The sequence below is a fragment of the Tubulanus polymorphus genome, chromosome 11, assembly GCF_964204645.1.
Source record: "Tubulanus polymorphus chromosome 11, tnTubPoly1.2, whole genome shotgun sequence".
In the NCBI taxonomy this organism is placed as follows: domain Eukaryota; kingdom Metazoa; phylum Nemertea; class Palaeonemertea; order Tubulaniformes; family Tubulanidae; genus Tubulanus; species Tubulanus polymorphus.
In genome coordinates, this window is record NC_134035.1 from 1687015 (window position 1) to 1709640 (window position 22626).

A 22626-nucleotide genomic window follows, 5' to 3' on the forward strand; every position below is an offset into this window, starting at 1 on the left:
AAATCGGGGAAGCAATTTCATGACATAAATTTGACACCAAAATCTATTTCATGGCTCAGTATTTTATGAGAATAGATAATTCTAGAATATAATCATATTTTGCCTAGTATTTGTTGATTTGTATCAACATCATCCACAGCTAATAGTGATCTAAGGTCTCAGTGAGTTGTATTGTATTCAAACAACTGTAAGACATGCCGTTACATTTTGAGCAGCCAGGGTTTGACTAGTTCGCCATCTAGTGGATACTATGAATTATGAGTGTCTATCGGATTAAATTGTCAGCTGGCAGATGAGCTTGGCAAGAAAGTTTTTCAAATCGATTCTAAAAATATTTACATTTAATTCAGTTTATCTCACCAATAAATTTTTTGTGAAACTGACCCCTGGACCTAATTAGACTAGGCCCTACGTGAAGAAAATCTTACTCTAAAATCGCTTTTAAATTACTTCAACACGGGTGCATATTGAATCGATTTAGGATTAATTTCGTTTTGGGAAAATGTACCCAGGGTCGTATATTTCATATAGGCAGCTATCAGGATCCAGTTTCACAGTTCTGGACCCAGTTCCACAGTTGTAAGTTAGAGCTAACTGAGTTCATTTTCAATGTTTTAACTACAATCAATTTTGAACTCAGATTTAGAGTTCAGGTTTAAAGCAAATTGAAATGAACTAATTTTAACTCAAAGTAAACCAAAGATGAAACCGAGATCGAATGCTGATTTTCAGATGCAGCTCTCAATTCAGAATAATTCTTATCAAAATAATTTCTGATCTTTAGGACTAATTTCACACCCCTTAACACTGGACAAAAATGAACTCAGCTAGCTCTACCACAACCTGGAAGCTTTGTTTATTTTCTACCCTTAGCTACGTATAAAGCTCGGGTCTAAAATCAAAACTTCACTTCAAAAACTTAGGCCTAGTTTACAAAAAATGGCCACCGGGCTGAAGAGGTAGGAGGGAGAGGGATCGCCGCCGACGGGGCTTTGTTTCTTCAGTTTTCTTCTGCCGTTCGTTCGACCATCTCATTTTTTCAACCAGTCGCTGCTGTGATGATATTCTCCTGCAGAAATTTGAGATCTCAAAAAGATCGGCCTCAAGAATATCGGCGGCGATCAGGATTGAGGAGCGGGATGGGTGCGGAAAGTGGCGCCATTTCAGACGACGGAATATCGAGTTAAAACATCGTCTGAAATATCAGTTTACATCAATAGATGATCGTCAAAAACTATTTCTACGCCGTCCAAACGACCTCTTCTGTTATATTGGCCGTAAAATCTACCGCAAAACGATCCGATTTAACGGATGTAAAGAGATTTAAATCGAAAAAAATCACCAACACGTTTACTTACATCGCTCGATTTAGCATGAATGATAATGCGCGCAACGGGCGAGCCAATCACCGTGACGGAAACAATAGGATCCAATCAACGGAACGGATACTATCGGATGCCGGACCACGTGGTGTGTTTGAATCGGCGGCACTCGGATACGGATTCTATAACCGAACCGTCGAAATGATATATCATTATCAATTTCAATTGATGTATCGAAATATCAATTCGACTATCGATAGAAATAGAAATGATTATATCGTAGATCTTTTAATATCAGTATCGGATTTTTTTTAGATTTTACGGACGCCCGACGACCAAACAACTCACATCATCCTCGATTGCCAGGGGCCGGATGAAACGTTGAACGCGGACTGCGTATCGGCCATCGGCACTATCTAGGCTATGAACCCAGGGGCGGATACAGGGGGTTGCACCTGCGGCTCGTGCGACCCCTTGAATTTGTGAAGTGCCCTTTTCAAAAAGATTCTCATGAAAATACAGCGCCAGCAAAATCCGACGTCCGGACCTATGAAATTAATTAGAATTTGAATTATTGCGGAAAAGGGCACTTTATATTGCAAAAAATGGCACGTTTCATTGAATCAATTGCCAAAAGGCACGTTATATTGTCAAGAAGGGCACATATATTGCGAAAAAGGGCACGTTCATTTGCAAAAAAATTAAGAAAAGTGCTCCAAAAATAGTTTGAAAAATCCTGTTATGGGCACGATTAATCTCCAAAATGAGGGCGCATGTGTTCAATCATATTACCGTACTGATGTGCTCTGACAGGGCACAACTCTGTGACTATCGGCACGTTCAAATTGCCAAAAAAATCCTAAAGGCACATTGTATTGCCAAAAGGGCACGTTCATAAAAATTCAGAAAAGGGCTCAAAAATAGTTGGCTCAAAAAAATGACTAATAACTATCACATTCTAAAAGGGGCACATTCAAATTGCAATAAATACTAAGAGTGGTTTGTTATTGCCTAAAATTCAGACAAGGGTATTTTTGCTATTTTGATGCCTCAGATGCTCTGATAGCTGGTCTTCAAATTTTTAACTGATTCTAAACCCCTTGGTGGCTTCGTACCTTCGGTGCTCGCCTCGTCGTGGTAATACAAATCCGGACAGGTGCCCTCTTGAATGACTGCTACCCCTTGAATTTGGGCCTAGATCCGTCCCTGGAACCGATACCAACCAAACACTTTCAAAAATAACTTGAAACCTTATTTAGAAATAATTGCGATTAAGATTTCATCCCCGGCTTTAATTACTCTTGTTAGCTCATGTTTTATTAGTAAAAATGTTCATGTAAGTCCCAGACGAAGTCTCTTGATATTTCGGCTAAAACATTTACATGGTGTATTGTTTTTATATACTTGTAATCGATTTTAATAAATTAATCGATTTTCAATCGTCATTGTAATAATTTTGTTCTTTTTGAATAAATTTCTTTTTAATGTTTCGGATAATTCTATTGATTTTCCTTGTGTAACAATGAGTGAATTGCTAGCTACCTCCTGAGGGAGAGACTCTCTTTAGTGCCTGCGGACCATGGGGAAGACCATGGGGGAGAACAGTGGAAGAGGCTCAGGGGCGGATCCAGGGGGATGGGTAGACAGTATTGGAAGGAAATTGAAGGGCACCTTTCTGATCTTAGGGCACACCCAGTATCCAAGTCAAAGCGAGCGCGTAAGGCGCGAAGTTCTTAAAGGGGGGTCTGGGGGCCCACCCCCGGAAAATTTTGAAAATATGGTACCATTTAAAGGCTTTTAGAGGGCTTCTAGAGGCTAGCAGAGCAATCCAGAATAAACGAATTCGAGACAAGATTTCAACAGATGCGGATAAAAAATGAAGCTGGCGAACCCATAAAAGAATGGTTGTCGCCAACTTCGCCTAGTGCCCCTATAATCTTTAAAAGTGCCCCTTAACAATTATACAGAATACGGCTAAGTGCCCCTTCATTGTTAACAATCGGCAAAAATTGCCTCGTCTTCACATTTATCCTCATGTCGTGTGCCATCTTCCAAACCAAAAGTGCCCCTAAAATTTTAAAAATTAGGCAAAAAAGTGCCCTTTTCTTCAACATTTTCCGCGTATAGTGCCCTCTTCTAAAGTACGAGTGCCCCTTTAGCCCTCCCTGAAAAGGCAAGGACAAGGTGCCCTCATCTAAAGCATGAGTGCCCCTTGCAAAAGGAGAGTGCCCTATTTAATTTATCATGATTAAAGGCTTTACAAATATGATTATCTCTCCTCACTTTCTCGGCAGCAGTATATACCGATTAATTTTATAATTATGCCCGGATTACGGACACGGAATTAGCGGTTGCTGAAATAATGCCGTCAAAAATATTGCCGGTGAAATTTCGAAGGGCACTTAACAATTCTAGACCGTATTGGGCAATACGGCTAATACGGTCTGGGTCCGCCCCTGTTTATTTTACTTTTGGTCGGTATCGGACGGTTCTGGTCAGTATTCGGCGGTTTCGGTCGGTAATTTACTTTTCCAATTCCAATTCGCTTTGTTGTCGTATTGAAAAGGTCGCCGTGCTTAAAAAGTGTTTATAAATAGATTTACTCGATATTGTTCAAGCTTTAAGTAAGAATTTAGAAAATGATGAATGAGTATAGAATGTAGAATGTATATCTAGAGTTTGAAACATTCGTAAAACTGTTTTAATCCGTCTGCCTAGTTAGTTTTTCCTGATCAATTCAATTAATTATATTTGACGGTGACATAATAAATTTCCTTTTTAGTCCTGTTTCTTTAAGAAGCCTAGTTTCAACAACATAATGTTGTTGGTTGTATGGCCCCTGCTATTCATACTTGCTTGCTGGGTTTTGATTGTAGTTAGTTTACGTGGCTAATGCCATATTATATGGTTGGTGGTGGTAGACTTTTAATTAACAGTTTTATTTATTATGGTATGAGAAGTTATTTATTCAATTGCCTTATACCAATGTGCAAGAATGATCCAATTCGTGAAACTAAACCCCTGACAGGTTACTGATTATTACACCACCCAAGATTTCTTAGGCCTATATCTAGTCGATCAGATGTGTGGTATTGATCAGCTGAATTTCGGTAAAAATAGGGTTTCTTTAATTTCAGATATGTATCAAATAGTACTGATAAACCAGTTACATTCAGTCTCTATCTGAGAGAATAATGTATCACTATTGAAAAGGTCAGAATGGTTCGACTTCGGCGAAAGTTCGTCGGCGTTTTATTGAGTGGTTTTATTATTATACTAGTCCTGCTCGGCTATGCTTACTGGTGGAGCGAAGGTGGGTTGAAAATGACTATTCCGTTTCAGTTTATGAGTAAAGTCTCTAGTCCGTTTATGAGACTTGTTTTTCTCGGACATTTTGCTTTCTTTTTTGGGTTACAAAGGCCTACCTCATTTTGCTCTTAACATGACTACAAAAATCGCAATATTATACCAGTTCGGTACCAATAACAAGGATTGCCGATGAAGTCTCCTTTAATCGAGTTGAATAAGAGAGAGAGAGTGATTTTGTTGTTGAGACCCCACAAGAGGAAGGCATTTCTTTGGTGTTACTGGTGTGATAGGTACTGAAGCGTACAAGTTTTGTGTGTATATTTTCAATAGGAATACGTTCTAATGATGTGATGGGTTTCACTCACAGAGAAGCTAAACTAGCTCAGAGAGTCCGTGAAGTCGAAGAACAAAACCAACTGTTACGACGACAATTAAGGTAAAAACAACGAGCGAATGATGGTAGACTCCAACCTCACCACAGAGCGGATTGTCTCTGATTATCATGAGCCCCAGACTCTGTTTGCCACGGAGCTGATTGCCTCTGATTATCATGAGCCCACTCTTTTTGCCGCAGGGAGCACATTGCCTCTGACGGGCTTCACACTCTGCTTGCCACGGAGCAGATTGTCTCTGATTTGTTACTGGCTTGGATTATCACATGTCCCAAATAGAATATCAAGAGTTTCCCTACGAAAATTCAAATCATGGAGATCCATCATTGCTATGACAGACTGCGATGTTGGTTTCACCGCTGTACAAAAATGTAGGAATAAATGCTCAGGTTTTGAGAGGAAAGTAGAATATTTTCTTGTTTTTCGAATAGTTTATCGCAGAATCAGTTGATGAGTCTTCAGTACACGATTAAAGATGAGAACGAAACCGATAAAACCAAGTTGGATTCAGTCGTTGCGGGAGTCGTTCCAGGAGTCGTTGCGGGAGTCGATGGCTCTCGAGTGAAATGTATCAGCACCGAACCTGATGTGCCTAAATGTGAGGTAAATATAACACTTTTGAACGTCTGCAGTTATTCAATCTGCTGCCTGTAACCATCAGCGTGAACAAGACAGGAGAACAGGTGGATCTTGATGGTCAGTTTTTATACGGATGGCAATAGTCTTTGGGTGCATGGTTACAGAAAACAAAGTGGGTTCTCAGAGGGTACATGCAATATTGATGAGGGGATGGTACAGACAGCAGATTGTCTGCGGGGGTGCTGGTTACAGATTCGGACCTATTCCCGAAGTTGGTGTGTAAACTTAAGATGATAAATGGCCTATTGCTGCTAGAGTCAATTACTTAGTGAACTTTGTTGACCGGTTTATGTTCTTCCAATTATAAAACTAAAAACCACCTTGACTAGTTGTAGTAAGGAGAAAATCTATTGGTCCCAGTTCCACAGCTCTTGAGATTTAACTCAAGAGTTCGCTCATTTGGAAATAAACTGAATTCAACTACTCAAAAGTTTATTGGCAACTGTTGAACTGGATCCTGTAGATAATTGTTGAAGTAACCAGAATATCTATTGTAAGTACACATAGTTCATCCAGAGTGTTAAAGACATTTGATATTATATTTCAGGTAATACATATAGCTATAGTTTGCGCCGGTCACGGTGCCGCACGCGATGTCGTCACGTTGATTAAGAGTATACTGTTCTACCGCAAGAATCCGTTACAGTTTCACTTCATATCCGACATATCTGCCGAGTTAACGCTGAAAACGTTGTTTAAAACGTGGAACGTTCCCGGAGGTGAGATCTGTTCAATCTATATCGGTATTTCATACAATCCTTCTCTGATTTTTCTACATCCCAACATTACAACTACGCTTATGTTATGAAGGCCTTCAGACCATTAGATTACCACTAGGTAGCTGATTACTGAGATTTATTTCTCAACCTGCCTAGATTGATGAATTTCTTGTTCCGTTGAAATTAACACTTAATATTTTCATTTGTTCAGTTGATGTGAGCTTTTATATGGCTGATAATTTAAAAGTAAGTTTAATATCAATCACATTAAGACAAAAATGTCTTGTTTAGTTAGTTACCCGTATTTACTTGCAGTAGATGTACACGATGAAAACAATTGGAATTTATTTTTGACGTTTGAAATTTTTGCTTACGTTTCTTAACTTACAGAAAGATATAGATTGGATACCGAACACTCATTACTCCGGTGTTTATGGCCTGATGAAACTATTGCTGCCAAAGACTCTCAATTCTGACCTGGAAAAGGTAAGAAATCGCGTCAATTGCTGTCACTGTTTATGTGTGTTATGTTTTTTCTAAGATTATCAATGTTGATCAATAAGTCTTATTGAATTCAGTCAATAAGGGAATAATGATTCCTAATACCGGTACATGCAAATTAAGAAGCAACACCAGTCGAACTTAACTTCCTTTAATACAGACAACCAAAATGTCTGATGTCCTGCATGGGTAGGTTAGATTAGATACAATATTTCATATAAAGTAGCGATGGAACTATGAATATTTCACTGAGTGGAAAATCGTTGAAATGGAAATGAATTTTGAAGATATTCAGCGCGTTGAATGGATGGTTAATTGAGAGTTGTGTATTTTTTCGTGGACAGGTTATAGTGTTAGATACGGACATCATCCTGGCGACCGACATCGCCGAATTGTGGAAGATATTCCGACGTTTGAAAGATAAACAAATTCTCGGTTTGGTCGAGAACCAGAGCGATTGGTATCTGGGTAAACTTTGGAAGAATCATCGACCGTGGCCAGCGCTGGTGAGTTTTATCTGAAGACGTGTACATTTAATGCAGGTGTCATCCTGCAGCATGCATTTACACTTCTGGATATTCATTGCATTACCACCATTCCTCCAATTTATAATCATCCTCTCTTCACATGTTTTGATGAAAACTCCCGGAGATTTTGAATTGACGGTGAACTAAAACATGAAGATTAGGCACTTTATTGTTATACTTAGAAAGTGATCATCAAGACTTCACTGAACCGAGGTGAATTGTCTGGTAGTGGTTCAGGGTTACCGATTGATGCATGCATTTCATTATCTTGCATTGCAAAATGCTTAATTCGTCTTTGCACATAACTTCTTCTGATCCTGCAGGGCAGACTTTGATTTTGATTAGGAAAAAAAACGATGATAATTTTCAATGGATAATTCTAATGAATGAGTTGGAAAGCTTTGTATCATTTAGCCTTTGATATTATTGTGATGGTGGTTGTTAATCATTTCAGGGTTTTCAAGTACTACGTTACTAAAGCTATTCATGATTGATATATATTTCAGGGTCGCGGGTTCAATACGGGCGTGATACTGTTAGATCTGAATAAAGCTCGCGAGGTCAACTGGATGCAGATGTGGAAGCTGATCGCCGAACGCGAACTGATGACGATGTTGAGTACGTCGCTCGCCGATCAGGATATCTTCAACGCGGCACTCAAACAACATCCGTATCTCGTGCATCGTATGTCGTGTCAGTGGAACGTACAACTCAGTGATAATACTCGCAGCGAGTTGTGTTACAGCGAAGTCTCCGATTTAAAGGTAAACGTTAAATCACAAGAATCTGTTCTAACAAACCTTACGTTTTGACAAATTTTTAACTCTGTGAAATCTGCTAGAATTTATTTGGACAAACCTTCCGTTTGCGGAGCTGCCAACTGTTCCTGATTTTCAGTATTTGTTACTCTTTAATGATGAGAAATTATGATTTGGTTTGTTTGATGCTTATAGAAATATGAAAGATGTTACTGAGGGTCTTACTGTTGATTACTGATTAATTTGAACAGAAATATGAAAGACGTTACTGAGGGTCTTACTGTTGATTACTGATTAATTTGAACAGAAATATAAAAGATGTTACTGAGGGTCTTGCCCCCTTGATTAGTAATTAATTTAAAAAGGAAGGAAAATGAAAGGTTTTACAGAGGGTTTTACCCCCCTTGATAAGTGATTAATTTGTACGGAAATATGAAAGATGTTACTGAGGGTCTTACTGTTGATTAATTTGAACATTTTCTTTCATATTTCAATGAAATGTTATTGAAAAAAATTCAATTTGCTACTGATAATACATTTCAGAGGTTGGCAGCCATCTGTTTGCCAAATTCTCAACTCAGTGAAATATTTACTGAAATTTCTATCCACATTTCTCGGAATTTGTAGATCATTCACTGGAATTCACCGAAGAAACGCAACGTCAAAAACAAACACATCGAATTTTTCCGTAATTTGTATTTGACGTTTTTGGAATACGACGGTAATTTGCTGCGGCGTGAACTGTTCGGTTGTGGAGTTACGCAGAACACGGACGTTAAAGAACAGGTCAGTCGAAACAGCACGTTTTACATAGCAAAGTGAAAATATTGAATTCGCTTATTGAACCAATACGTGCTCCCTGGGTGGACCGAATGCCATAGAGATCCTACCACAGCATAGATCTCTGTTCAAATAAACTCAGTTTCTATATACAGTTCACTTCAGTTAACTTGGGTCCCGCTGGCTCCGGGCAGTCGTAGCAATGATGAGTTGTCATCGCAAGAATTCGACTAGAAAATTTTTTAACGTTCTGTCGAGGACATGTGATAATCCATGGCAATCAGCTCGGAGGCTAGTACATAGTCTACTGTAGTTAACCAGCATTGCCAATCAGATATCACATTTCATTTCTATTCATGAAATTGCCATAAAAAGTAAATGATTGTCATTTTCAATGAGCGTTGATTCCTTCGTATGATCCCTTCTGAATTTTTCTTGAAAAATCCCTACTCCAAGTAATTACAAAAAAACAGTCCAGAATATTAACCATACTCAGAAGTCGGATATTTGGTTTCATAGATGAATCTACAATTTGATTGGGTTGAGCAGTAATTGAAGAATATGACTGATTCTATCTGGGAGATTTAATAGATCCGTACTCCAAGTAATTACAAAAAAATAGTCCAGAATATAAACCGTACTCGAAATGTTTTTGATTGTAGTTGAGTGCTTTGAACGAAGAGGACGAATGTTACGATTTCCGCCGCGAGAAAGTGCTCGTACATCGTACGCACTTGTATTACATATCGTATGACTACGAGCCGCGTACGGACGACGTGACGCTCGTCACGCAGCTCAGCATGGATCGTCTGCAGATGATCGAATCGATCTGCGAACACTGGGAAGGCCCGATCAGCGTCGCGTTGTATATGTCCGACGCCGAGGCGCAGCAGTTTCTGCGGTACGCGCAAGGATCGTTGATTCTGATGCAGCGACGCAACGTCGGTTATCACATCGTTTACAAGGATGGAGTAAGTAGAACGATAATAGGTCGTCAAACTGGCCAGGGATGGATTGGACAAATCTGAGCTGACGTTGAATGGTCTTTTTATTCAGTCTGGGTTTGTCCATTCTAAAATGGAACAGACCAATTTAGAACAGACTATTTGTTAGTGTGAACAATCGGTGCATTCTTGGAATGGTCACCAAAAAGATTTAGAATGTTTTGAAAACATAGTGTGTTTGCAACTATAGGCATCATCAGGAATTTTTGGAGGCGTCTCAGATTTGTGCGGAAGTACATGTTTGTGTACAACAGCATCGCTCACATCAACAAGGAATGTTGGTCAGAAACCCTTATTTGGTTTCATAGATGAATATGATACAAATTGCTTGGGTTTAAGCGGTTATTGTAGAATATGACTGATTCTATCTGGGAGATTTAAAGGTCCTGAGAAGGACCATTGATTTCCGGGAAATTCAACAGTTCAGAAGTCTCCATCCATCGGATCTATCGCCAAACAGAACTGTCTAAGTTCATCCATCTCATCAGCTTTCTTCCTCGCATATTCATAATAGACGAATCTCATTCCTTCTAGAGTAGATATCTGTATTTTATAACTGATGAAACTGGAACGTTGACTGTCATATTCAGCTCTCTTCATTTGAACGTCGAGACGAGACAGTTTCTGATCGATGACGATGATTTTATTACAAGCGGCTCGAAAACGTTTCTCGGTGTTGAAGAAGTTTTCTACAGCAGTTTCGTAATCCATGTTTGAATGTTGTGTATCGACAGTGAATGTGATACCAGTTGTAAATTGTCTCCGCATTATATACAGTAGTCAATATATGACAATTGACATAATAGAGATAGAACTTGTGAGGAGGGCATCTCATCTTATGACAACCTGTCACTAATTATTGATCACTAATTATCATCCAACTTATGATTTCTACTCAAAATCGGTAATTAATAAGGTTACCATTGGTGACAATCAAAGCTACTTAAGCGAATTAGCATTAATTCGCTAATTACAATCAGGAGTAATTTTGAGGAATTCCATCAACATCAGACCGAAGTAGAAACACTTGAAGATCGCAGCAGTGATGCGTTGTAAATGATAAGATGATTGTAGACTCCACTTAAGTTTATTTTTTGGATTATTCAGACTGAAGCAATCTTTATAATGAACATAATGATAAACCTTAAATGGTAACATGGATAAACATCCACCAGCTAAAAGGAAGCTGTACTAGTGATTTACATAAACAGAATTGAAGTCAAAATGTTATTACATTTCATTCACCACTTCGGTTGAAAACGAAATCATTTGAAAAATTCACTTTCAGAATTGATTTCTTTGCGGGACTTCATTAGTGATATAACACTTATTATTTCATACACAGCAATGAATTAATTTAATTGATGAGATCACGAGTAATTAAAGCGTCATCATGAGATTGATGACAATTCTGGCTTAATTATAATTAATAATTAGTGATCATTAATTAGTGACAGGTTGTCATAAGATGAGATGCCCTCCTCACAAGTTCTATGTCTATTATGTCAACTGTCATATATTGACTACCGTATATAATGCGGAGACAATTTACAACTGGTATCACATTCACTGTCGATACACAACATTCAAACATGGATTACGAAACTGCTGTAGAAAACTTCTTCAACACCGAGAAACGTTTTCGAGCCGCTTGTAATAAAATCATCGTCATCGATCAGAAACTGTCTCGTCTCGACGTTCAAATGAAGAGAGCTGAATACGACAGTCTACGTTCCAGTTTCATCAGTTATAAAATACAGATATCTACTCTGGAAGGAATGAGATTCGTCTATTATGAATATGCGAGGAAGAAAGCTGAAGAGATGGATGAACTTAGACAGTTCTGTTTGGCGATAGATCCGATGGATGGAGACTTCTGAACTGTTGAATTTCCCTGAAATCAATGGTCCTTCTCAGGACCTTTAAATCTCCCAGATAGAATCAGTCATATTCCATGAATACTGCTTAACCCAAGCAACTTGTATCAGATTTATCTATGAAACCTTTAAGATTTGAGGAGTGAATTTTCTGGAAAAAAATGCTCAGAACTCTTGCATACTGTGAGTGGTAATTCCACACTTCCCTCATGTTCTTGCGACACTTTTTGAGATTATGAAAACATTCATTTATGCCAAAAACCAAAATCTAAATAAATGATTTTCCCTTCCGAAAAAAATTGAGATTCAGTCACTGCTGCTGCTATCTTCTCAATGGCATAAACAACTAATGAAGTTTTAGTATTTCAATGAATGATTTTATTTAATTCAATTAAAAGCTGTACCCAGAACCGATACTATGTAATATGATATAATCTGACATGATGTAATCTGAATAACTTAGGCATTACGAATATCTGCAATGAAACATAGAATTAATGATATCAATATAATTCGCATTCTAGTTGTAGAAAGTCTGCAGTGATGGTAACTTTATATCAGTGTTTTTGAAAACACTTGTTAATGGACTTACTTTGATTTGCCTTAGCGGCTGGAAGTGGTGGCGGTGGTACCACTATACCACGTGCGTCCGGTTTGTGGTATACATCGATTGAAACATTGGGTACGATCGGTTTGCATACAACTGTCGAATAATGAAATTTCGAAATTAATTTTCTCAGTGCATCTACACCGCAGTGCGATGTATAAGTCAGTGATGCACTGTACTTGTACATCACATTGTATTGATGTATCAGTAATTATTAATTTTCTCTGATGAAAAAAGGCAGCGCCTGTCGAACATGTTGAAATATTAGTAGCCTATGATACACCGCACTGCGGTGTAGACAAATTAGTGGTATGCCCGTTTTACAATACACTGGGATGGAATTTTTCAAATTATCTCTAGCATTTTAAACTAACAATTAGTCAGCACTAGTAGGGTTAATGTAAGTGTCTGAAAATGGGGTTTATATTGATGAATGGATGTGAACCAGATGCATTTAAACAATTTATTGATAAAGTAATGATAATTTGACTAGGTCCACATAATTAGAATTTAGTATAAGTCTGTACATACCATGTTGTAAATGGGAAGTCAGTGTTAATGATATAATGACCATTAGAACTATAGTTCTCACCACTGCGATTAGCTAGAAAATAATACAGGCAATCAGGAAAATATTTTACTATTTTAAACATATCATTCTTCAAAATAACTGATCTACTTTCGATGAGGCGTTCCTCCCCAGAAAGATGTTATGGTTGACCTATTTCTAGAGTTTCCGGATTTTTCATTTGTGTGCAAAATACTTGGACACGTAGGGAATTCAAAATTCATACCTTCTTAAGCAGCGTAGCCATGATTTTGATATTCCTTCTCTTCTTCAATTGTTAGTCGTCCTAACTCAGATACAGACTCCTAGTCGGATGTTAGAAAATGAAATTAATTGCCTAAGTAAATAGTTTCAGTAGACCTATATCCTTATAAAGTTGATTATTTGAGATGCCATAACAAATAAGTTCAATATCAATTTCTGAACATTCATGAAAATGTAGACTTACGTAATACAATCCCACGATCTTACAATTAACTAAGATATTTGATTGAAAATAGTTTAGAAATATTTCCGATCAGAAGGGCAGTTGAAATGTATATTCACTATTTTGGAAATTGAAAATTTTGATTATTTGTACGATTGTTGGGTCTTATTAGAAATACCACAATTTCTACATTGAGAATACAAACCGATTTACTTTCACTGCTTAGATCTTTGGCATTAATGAATATATCCAGGAGATTATTACGTTGGCTACGTGTATATGTATAAATACGTGTATTGCTTGCACGCGCGTGTATTTTACAGATGTCATAATAAAAGAATCACTTGAACTATTTCAAATACTATACATCGATACATTTTCCAATCAGCCATTTACCAATCAGCCGTTCTTCAAATTATTATTCTCATAAGGAAATACAAATGCTCCGTGAATTGAGTGTTTTCCTACGTCGATTGAATCAGGAAATATGATTAGATTAAGTTGCAAAGAACAAATGTTTTGATAAACAACAGTTTTAAGAGCTATCAGTATCAACGTAGGCCTTATCGAAAATATGAATTGACTGACTAAGGGAAATTCAATCCATCACGTTGTGGCCCGCTTCAGGAAAAGGAAAACAGTTTAAATCATTTGAAATATAATTTCATTAGTTGATATCTAGATAGCTGTATGAATTGGTTGGAGGTTTTTTGGAGGAGACATCAAAGTTATTGGGTCGGGTATTTCATGTCGATGTGACAATTCTAACCATTCAGTCGTTCTCAAATTATTTTGCTGAATAAGAAATACAAATCACGATTGGTAGAACACTATATCCGTGTTGACGCGATGAGGAGAGAATCCCACAATGATAATAAAAAGTCTGAAAATGAAACTTCGAGATAGTAGTTTATTTCAACGTTTCGACTATATCCTAATAGTCATCTTCAGGAATAATTTTCATTTTCGGACTTTTTATTATCATTGTGGGATTCTCTCCTCAAGAAATACAAATGCTCCTACAATTGAGTGTTTTCCTACGGCCAATGAATCATGAAATATGATACAATTGATTAAGTGAATTCTTAGAGGAGGCTGTAGAATAGCCGAATACAATGTAACAAATAGTAGTTGATAGGTTTTTGCTACTAATGAATAGTAGGTTCATCAGGTGAATGAGTCCATTCACCTCATCTCGTTGTAATTCTTTAAGTAGTAAAGAACACATGTTTCAATCAACCACAGTTTTAAAAGCTCTCGGTATTTACGTAGGCATTTAAGTGTTCATTGAGACAACGAGCTCATTGAATATGGATATGTATAAGTGACTATAACTAATCTAGGCGAATTTCAATGCGAATTTCAATCTGTTATTTTGTGGTCAGCTGCAAGATTAGCCAAACAGTTTAAATCATTTGAAATACTATAATTTCATTAGTTTTTTATGCCTTTTTTGCATGAAATTGAGGAAAAATTTGTTTTAAAGGGATCAAAAAGTTTGATACAAATTGCTTGGGTTAAGCAGTAATTGTAGAATATTACTGATTCTATCTGGGAGATTTAAAGGTCCTGAGAAGGACCATTGATTTCCGGGAAATTCAACAGTTCAGAAGTCTCCATCCATCGGATCTATCGCCAAACAGAACTGTCTAAGTTCATCCATCTCTTCAGCTTTCTTCCTCGCATATTCATAATAGACGAATCTCATTCCTTCCAGAGTAGATATCTGTATTTTATAACTGATGAAACTGGAACGGATACTGTCGTATTCAGTGGCTCTCTTCATTTGAACGTCGAGACGAGACAGTTTCTGATCGATGACGATGATTTTATTACAAGCGGCTCGAAAACGTTTCTCGGTGTTGAAGAAGTTTTCTACAGCAGTTTCGTAATCCATGTTTGAATGTTGTGTATCGACAGTGAATGTGATACCAGTTGTAAACTGTCTCCGCATTATATACAGTAGTCAATATATGACAGTTGACATAATAGAGATAGAACTTGTGAGGAGGGCATCTCATCTTATGACAACCTGTCACTAATTATTGATCACTAATTGTTAAGTATGATTAAACCAGAATTGTCATCAATCTCCTGATGGCGCTTTAATTAGGCCTACCCGGGATCTAAGATTGCTGTTTGTATATGAAACAATTATCTGTCATTTATCTAATGAAAATTAGTCCTGCAAAAAATCTAAATCCGATAGCAAAGTTTTGAAATGAATCCTTATTCAAACAAACTGATAAATGAATAAATATGATGAATGAAATTTATCATCATTTTGATTTCAATTTTTTATGTTTTGCACTATAGAATGAAAAGCACTACAATCGTCTAACTATCTACAATCTTCCAGTGAATATTCAAAATCTTCAAATGTTTCCAAGCTATGATTGAATATTACAAAAAGGGGTTATCTGTTGACAGAAATTCTGGACATTGCATTCGATTTATGATTATTTATGATTAACAAAGAACTAATTAATGCTAATTAGCTTAAGTAGCTTTAATTGTCACTAAAATGTAAATCTTATTAATTACCCATTTTGAGTAGAAATGATTAGTTGGATGATGATTAGTGATCAATAATTAGTGACAGGTTGTCATAAGATGAGATGCCCTCCTCACAAGTTCTATGTCTATTATGTCAACTGTCATATATTGACTACTGTATATAATGCGGAGACAATTTACAACTGGTATCACATTCACTGTCGATACACAACATTCAAACATGGATTACGAAACTGCTGTAGAAAACTTCTTCAACACCGAGAAACGTTTTCGAGCCGCTTGTAATAAAATCATCGTCATCGATCAGAAACTGTCTCGTCTCGACGTTCAAATGAAGAGAGCCACTGAATACGACAGTATCCGTTCCAGTTTCATCAGTTATAAAATACAGATATCTACTCTGGAAGGAATGAGATTCGTCTATTATGAATATGCGAGGAAGAAAGCTGAAGAGATGGATGAACTTAGACAGTTCTGTTTGGCGATAGATCCGATGGATGGAGACTTCTGAACTGTTGAATTTCCCTGAAATCAATGGTCCTTCTCAGGACCTTTAAATCTCCCAGATAGAATCAGTCATTTTCTACAATAACCACCAAACCCAAACAAATTGTATCAGATTTGTCTATGAAATCACTGTGACGCTCCTTGAAATCAATGGTTCTTCTTAGAATCCTTCAGATAGAAGAATAAGTTCGTATTCAAAATGAACTGATGCTAACTACTTGATGAACCCGAGCAATTTTCAGATTTCATTTTAACGACAATTGAATTTTTCGGGTATTATTTCTTTCAGTTGTTTTATCCGGTGAACTATCTGCGTAACGTCGCGTTGAAACAGGTTCAAACTCCGTACGTGTTTCTACTGGACGTCGACTTTCTGCCGATGTTCAACATGTACAACTACGTGAGAAAAGCCGTTTCGATGATTAACATCGCGACAGAGAAAAAGGTATATATTTCTTCGTAGACAGGAATAGCAATGTCATTGAGAGAAACCCACAATATCAATTCAAACAGCTGTTATTGCATTTTTTTTTGTACATACCCTTCCACCCATCTTTGTATGACATTCATCAAGACTGGAAATAGTCTCAACTGATTACAAGCAATAAGTTAATAAATCAGTACCCATTAATCTGTAACACCAGGGGCCAGTTGCATAGTCATGGCCTAGACTTAAGACCAGTCTAATACCAACTTAGTTCTATAGCCAATCTAACAACTTAAGACCAGTCTTAAGATTTAGGACCACTTTTGGTCTTAAGTCACGACCGTGTAACTGGCCCCTGGGGCAGATTCGAGGACTTGTTATGAAGGTTTTGTGACACATTTGACCGCATTTTTGTTAATTCATTGAAAAGGCATATTTGGAGGTGCATAAGCAATTAAGACGTCGCCTTTGAAATTTCGTGTATCGGTCGGATGCATTTTACAGCATTTCTTAAAGTAGAAAACTTTTCCTCATTCTCTACTAATTGCACAAGAGAAGTTTACAAGATTGAATCAAATCAAGGGTAGTAAAAAAGTTAGGAGTTTATTCAATTGTTTCTTTTGGGTCAATCGCAAAATTGTTACTTTATCAGAACTTGAAGAAAACTTCGATTTTAACGGAGATATTTTGAAGATTTTATTCTACATATTCTTTTTATCCATTTTCAAGGCTCTGGTTGTTCCTGCGTTCGAGACGCAACGTTACAAACTCGATTTTCCGAAGTCGAAAGCTGAACTGATTTCGATGTTAGATATGGGTACTATAGTAACATTCAGGTATAGTGTAGTTACGTAATCTAGTGTATATATATATATATATATATCTTTATTTACGTGTCATCTCGATAGACAAGCCAGCCTATAATAAGGCTTACAAGACACATTGACATTTACAAGTACAACAAACATGTGACAAACTGGTACAACTAATTCAGATTGGATCTAGTGTAAAATTATCGGTTTAAATCTGATGGATTGAATTTTTGGTGTAAATCGATTATTTTCTATCAATAGATATCACGTTTGGCCTAAAGGACACGCTCCGACTAATTTTGCTAAATGGAGAACAGCGACTATGCCTTATTCGGTAAGACGAAATTTACACTTTTCTCAAAAAGATTACGCCATCCATAGATTCACTGTCGCTTCGGGGTTCCAGTTGTATAGCCGTGTATGTTGCATTATCCATAGATTCACTGTCGCTTCGGGGTTCCAGTTGTATAGCCGTGTATGTTGCATTATCCATAGATTCACTGTCGCTTCGGGGTTCCAGTTGTATAGCCGTGTACGTGTCTTACTGAGCATGGCCATTGACCTGGAAAACCTGGAAAACTCAGGGAATCAGAAAAATCTAGGAAATAGATAATCAGGGAAAACTCCGCAAATTTGATAAATTTTGCAAGAAAACCTGGAAAACTCAGGGATTTGGATTATGTTATTGATCCCGTGTTTCTCAATCAATATACGTGATTCAATGAAAAATAAAGCGTAACATTTTTTAAACCAAGAAATTCCTTGGTGCTGGGAACTTTGTGATATTATATTGAAAAATCAGGAAAAACTGAGGGAATTTGTAGATTTGTGGAAAGCGGCCATACTGTATACCTTCTTTCTTAGGTTCAACTAGTGGTAACTATAAAAGGCCTTCTCGTATATTTTCCTTGCAGGTAGCTTGGCAACCGGATTTTGAACCATACGTAATCGTACCCAAAGACGTTCCGTTGTACGACCAAAGATTTGTCGGGTTCGGGTGGAACAAAGTGTCACATATAGTAGAACTCGATGCTAAAGGGTATGTAAGCGTATTGTGTTTATTGCTGTTAATGTGGGTATCAATTCACTGTCTGGACACTAATTAGCAGAACCCACAGTTGATGACTTGATAATTTATTCTAATCTGACAGTTTCAGAGTTTATCAAAACAACGTCCTCAAAAATGCTATTTTTTATTCTCTGATGATGGAGTTAAGATAAACTCTGAAAGAAATTGTCAGATCTGAATCAATTATTAAGTAATCAAGTAGTGTGGGTTTTCTCATTAACTCTGGTCAAGTCTGGGTACTTTCCATCAGATATGCACCATTTAAGCGTGGGTGGATGGACACTTGAATGTAGATAAAATGACCAATGTCCGGTGTATAAAATTTATTGGGAATGCCTTATGTGAAGCCTGAACAAGATGAGAAATTAGGGGAATAGTGATAAAGTATTAAATATCTGAGGTGTGCAGGGTCCGGACTGTTGAATGAAACATACATATAAATGATCTTGATTACCTGTGGAGAAGCAGAATGGTTGAAAATGAAGTTTTAAAAGCTATAGAAAAAAGTTGTTTATTTCATAATTTCGAATATGAAATCCAGTAAATCATATTAAAAAGATATTACAAAGACTTCCATTTAAGTTTATAGATCAACTGTAGAACCAATTAAACGGCCTTGCGCTTGTCTCAAACACCTCAATTGAAATCGACGGTTTCTTATTTCATTTTCAGCTATGAATTCGTAGTCTTACCGAATGCATTTATCATTCATATGCCTCACGCTCCTAGCTTTGATATCGCAAAATACAGGGCGAGTAAACTTTACAAAAGGTAAATTTCAATCAAGGATATTATACCAAATACACTTTGTAATGAGTTATTGATTGCATAATTGAAACGGGACGAAATGTTTTTTTCTTGATCAGGTGCTTGAAAATACTCAAAGACGAATTCCAACGTGATCTCTCGAAGAAATACGGTCTGAAAGCGCTGAAATATCTCTCAGTCGACAGGTGATGAAAACGGACGGAGAACAAGAATGTCAATTTTACTAAACAGAACCCGGTTGTACAGTCAGGACTTAGATTCAAAACCAGTCTTAGAACATCTTAGTTTATTAAAGTCAATGTAACAACCAGTCTAAGACCATCTAAGTTCTAAAGTCAATCTGACAACTTAAGACCAGTCTAAGACCATCTCAGTTCTATAGTCAATCTAACAACTTAAGACCATTTTAATTCCATAGTCAATCTCACAACTTAAGACTATCTTACTTCCATAGTCAATCTAACAACTTAAGACCATCTTAGTTACATAGTCAATCTAACAACTTGAGACCATCTTAGTTCTATAGTCAATCTAACAATTTGAGGCCAGTCTATGATCATCTTAGTTCTAGAGTCGATCTAACAACTGAATACTTGTCTCAAGATATAAGACCACTTTTGGACTGAAGTCGTCATGATTGTGCAACATGGCTCTGGTAATAACTCGGGTATGAATTTTAAGTCGATTATTTCAGATCTGAAATTCGAAGTCAATTGAATGTTTATTTATTCTCTTCGTACGAAGCCGATTGTGATATAAGTCATTTTTGTCGTCGATGTTGTCGATATCTGAAACAAAAAACGAATCCAGCATTTAGCAAAAGTCATCATTATTTTATTCCTGATAATGAATGATTTTATTTCGTGTTCAGCGCCGTAGGTTCTGACAATTGAAGGATTTCGTTTTCTGATTGTTTTTTCATCGAGTGGTTTCACCTTACTTGAGCGTATCCAGAAATTGTGTCAAGTGATTAGTAAATCTTGCGTAGCTCGAGGTAGAAATTTAAATCTTATTTTCAGGTATGAATCTACTGTCTGTACACTGCGCCCCCTCAGGCAATATGCTGTCCGGACAGACAGCACCAACCCTTTTCAGACAATTGGCTGTCTGTACCGACCTCTCAATCTGCTCTCTGTACCCTACATCCCCTCAGGCAATCTGCTGTCTGTACCCTACATCCCCTCAGGCAATCTGCTGTCTGTAACCTACACCCCCTAGGACAATCCACTCTCTTATACCCCTGCACCCTCTCAGACAATCTGCTATCTGTACCCTACACCCCTCAAACAATTTAATTGTACCCTACACCCCCTAGGACAATTCGCTGTCTGTATCCTGCACCCTCTCATACAATCAGCTGTCTGTACCCTACACCCTCTCAGACAATCAGCTGTCTGTACCAAAACGAAATTATTTTTCAGTACCTACATGTAGAACATTATGCTTTTTACCTGAAGTGTATTGCAATTTATTGTGTGACGTTTTAAAGAAAATCTGATAGAACAAAATCATTTTTTTGATAAATCTTCTTCGTACTTACTTATACGTGTATTGATTGTCCATTGTAGTATTCTGATTTGTTTTTGTATCATGTATTTCATATATTTGTAATCACATCGGTATTGTTTTTAGAAAAATCGTCTTTAAAATTATCCACTGAGCGAGAATTTTGTGATATTTGTGATGCATGTATGTGTGCATATATTGTTCGTGTGTAATTTTATAATATTTATAAATTCAAACAATAAATGATTATTTTCTACTTAATCTCTTTGTTTTTAGCATTAATCGGTAGTTTGTGGTTTTATTTCGCTGAAATTGAAGAATCTTGTTTTGATATTTTTGGATGCATTGAATCATCTAAAGTAAAGCTCATCCAACTCATCGACAAGCCAGGACCGAAAAAAATTGGTTTGAGATAAGCGAATTCCAGTAAGGGTCGGAAAATAAGAGATAATTGTGTTTTTGTGCGTTATTCAATTGTTCGAATTGGGCAGATTATCTCGAGCCCGCACACTTTAACTTTCACCGTCTCGTGCTGCCACCTAGACAACCTCTCGCCATATTGGATTTTGTGCACTGTGAGCAAGTCAATTATAATGGTATGTTTTTACTCGAAATATTCCCGATTTCCTGATATGATTACAGTTTTAAACTAATTTAATGAATAGTGGAATATATTTGCTTTACGATTAAAGCACGATTACGCGTGGATGGCTCGTATTAACCGCACTAAACCATCTCGAGTGAAACAACTCGGAAATCTTCCATTTCTGTCACCAAACTTCACGTTGGCATTCTAGAAATAATTTCCTAAAACCTTGGTTTCAAGCTTGGCTGTTTTAAAATCCAAAATCTCATTTAAGTTTCACATAGTCTCAGAGGTCGATTTTACAGACTTGAATGCTACTGATAATCAGCGTCTGAGAACTGTGTCGAAATGTCAGTAATTTTCAATCAATGCTTATTACCGGTATATTACTTTTAGGCTGCCCACAAGACTTTCCGAATTAAACAGAAGCTTGCCAGAAAGCTGAAACAAAATCGACCAATCCCACAATGGGTTCGAATGAGAACTGGTAATACTATCAGGTGAGTCAATTATTGTTTTCAGAGAGGCTACAAGGCAGATCAAGGAATAATCGGCGAATTCAAGTTCTGAAATTTCTTGTTAGATGGCGCTAGTTAGAAAGCGTTACTTTTATCTGCCACGGCATAGCCAAACTTTTGGTGTTCTTTAGGGCTATGTGTATTAAGCGAAATTGTTTGCAAGGTAGAACCCTTGTAGATCGGGTTATCCAGCCATTCAAGAATTGATATTTTATTCAGATTTCCCATAAACCGGATTATTTTCATAGGTCACAAATGATCTGAGGCCGGTTCCATAGTCAGGGTTTCAATTTTAAGACCATGTCTAAGACTAAATTAGTTCCATGGCCAATTTAACAACTTAAGACCAGTAAAGACTCAAGATCATGGAACCAGCTCATCTAAAGGAAGGGTTATTCTCTGTGGCACTATCCCAGAAGTTGAGTTGTTTTGTTGCATAATTTGACCTTTTCGTCTTATGACGAGAGAAATCCCACAATAACGAAG

General features: G+C 37.1%; 1 protein-coding gene and 1 long non-coding RNA gene across 3 annotated transcripts; one reads left to right on the plus strand and one right to left on the minus strand.

The window, feature by feature from the left end:
• Positions 1-3867: 3867 nt before the first annotated feature.
• On the plus strand, positions 3868-21236 carry LOC141912790 (xylosyl- and glucuronyltransferase LARGE1-like). 2 transcript variants are annotated; one of them, XM_074804185.1, is made up of 18 exons: positions 3868-3946; positions 4460-4635; positions 4962-5067; positions 5455-5626; positions 6210-6381; positions 6593-6627; positions 6772-6867; positions 7227-7388; positions 7916-8173; positions 8795-8953; positions 9610-9918; positions 16744-16899; positions 17611-17717; positions 17955-18027; positions 18608-18732; positions 19435-19533; positions 19629-19715; positions 20550-21236. In XM_074804185.1, exons 2-18 carry the CDS (start codon positions 4542-4544, stop codon positions 20746-20748), a joined length of 2409 nt encoding a protein of 802 aa, XP_074660286.1. In that variant the 5' UTR covers positions 3868-3946; positions 4460-4541; the 3' UTR covers positions 20749-21236. The 2 variants fall into 2 exon arrangements, with proteins under 2 accessions (XP_074660286.1, XP_074660287.1); XM_074804186.1 differs by having other exon boundaries at positions 19629-20668.
• LOC141912541 (uncharacterized) lies at positions 12478-13258 on the minus strand. The gene is made up of 3 exons (XR_012620182.1): positions 13230-13258; positions 12967-13039; positions 12478-12531 (listed from the first exon to the last, which is right to left on the minus strand). It is a non-coding gene; the product is annotated as an uncharacterized LOC141912541 (long non-coding RNA).
• Positions 21237-22626: the final 1390 nt, after the last annotated feature.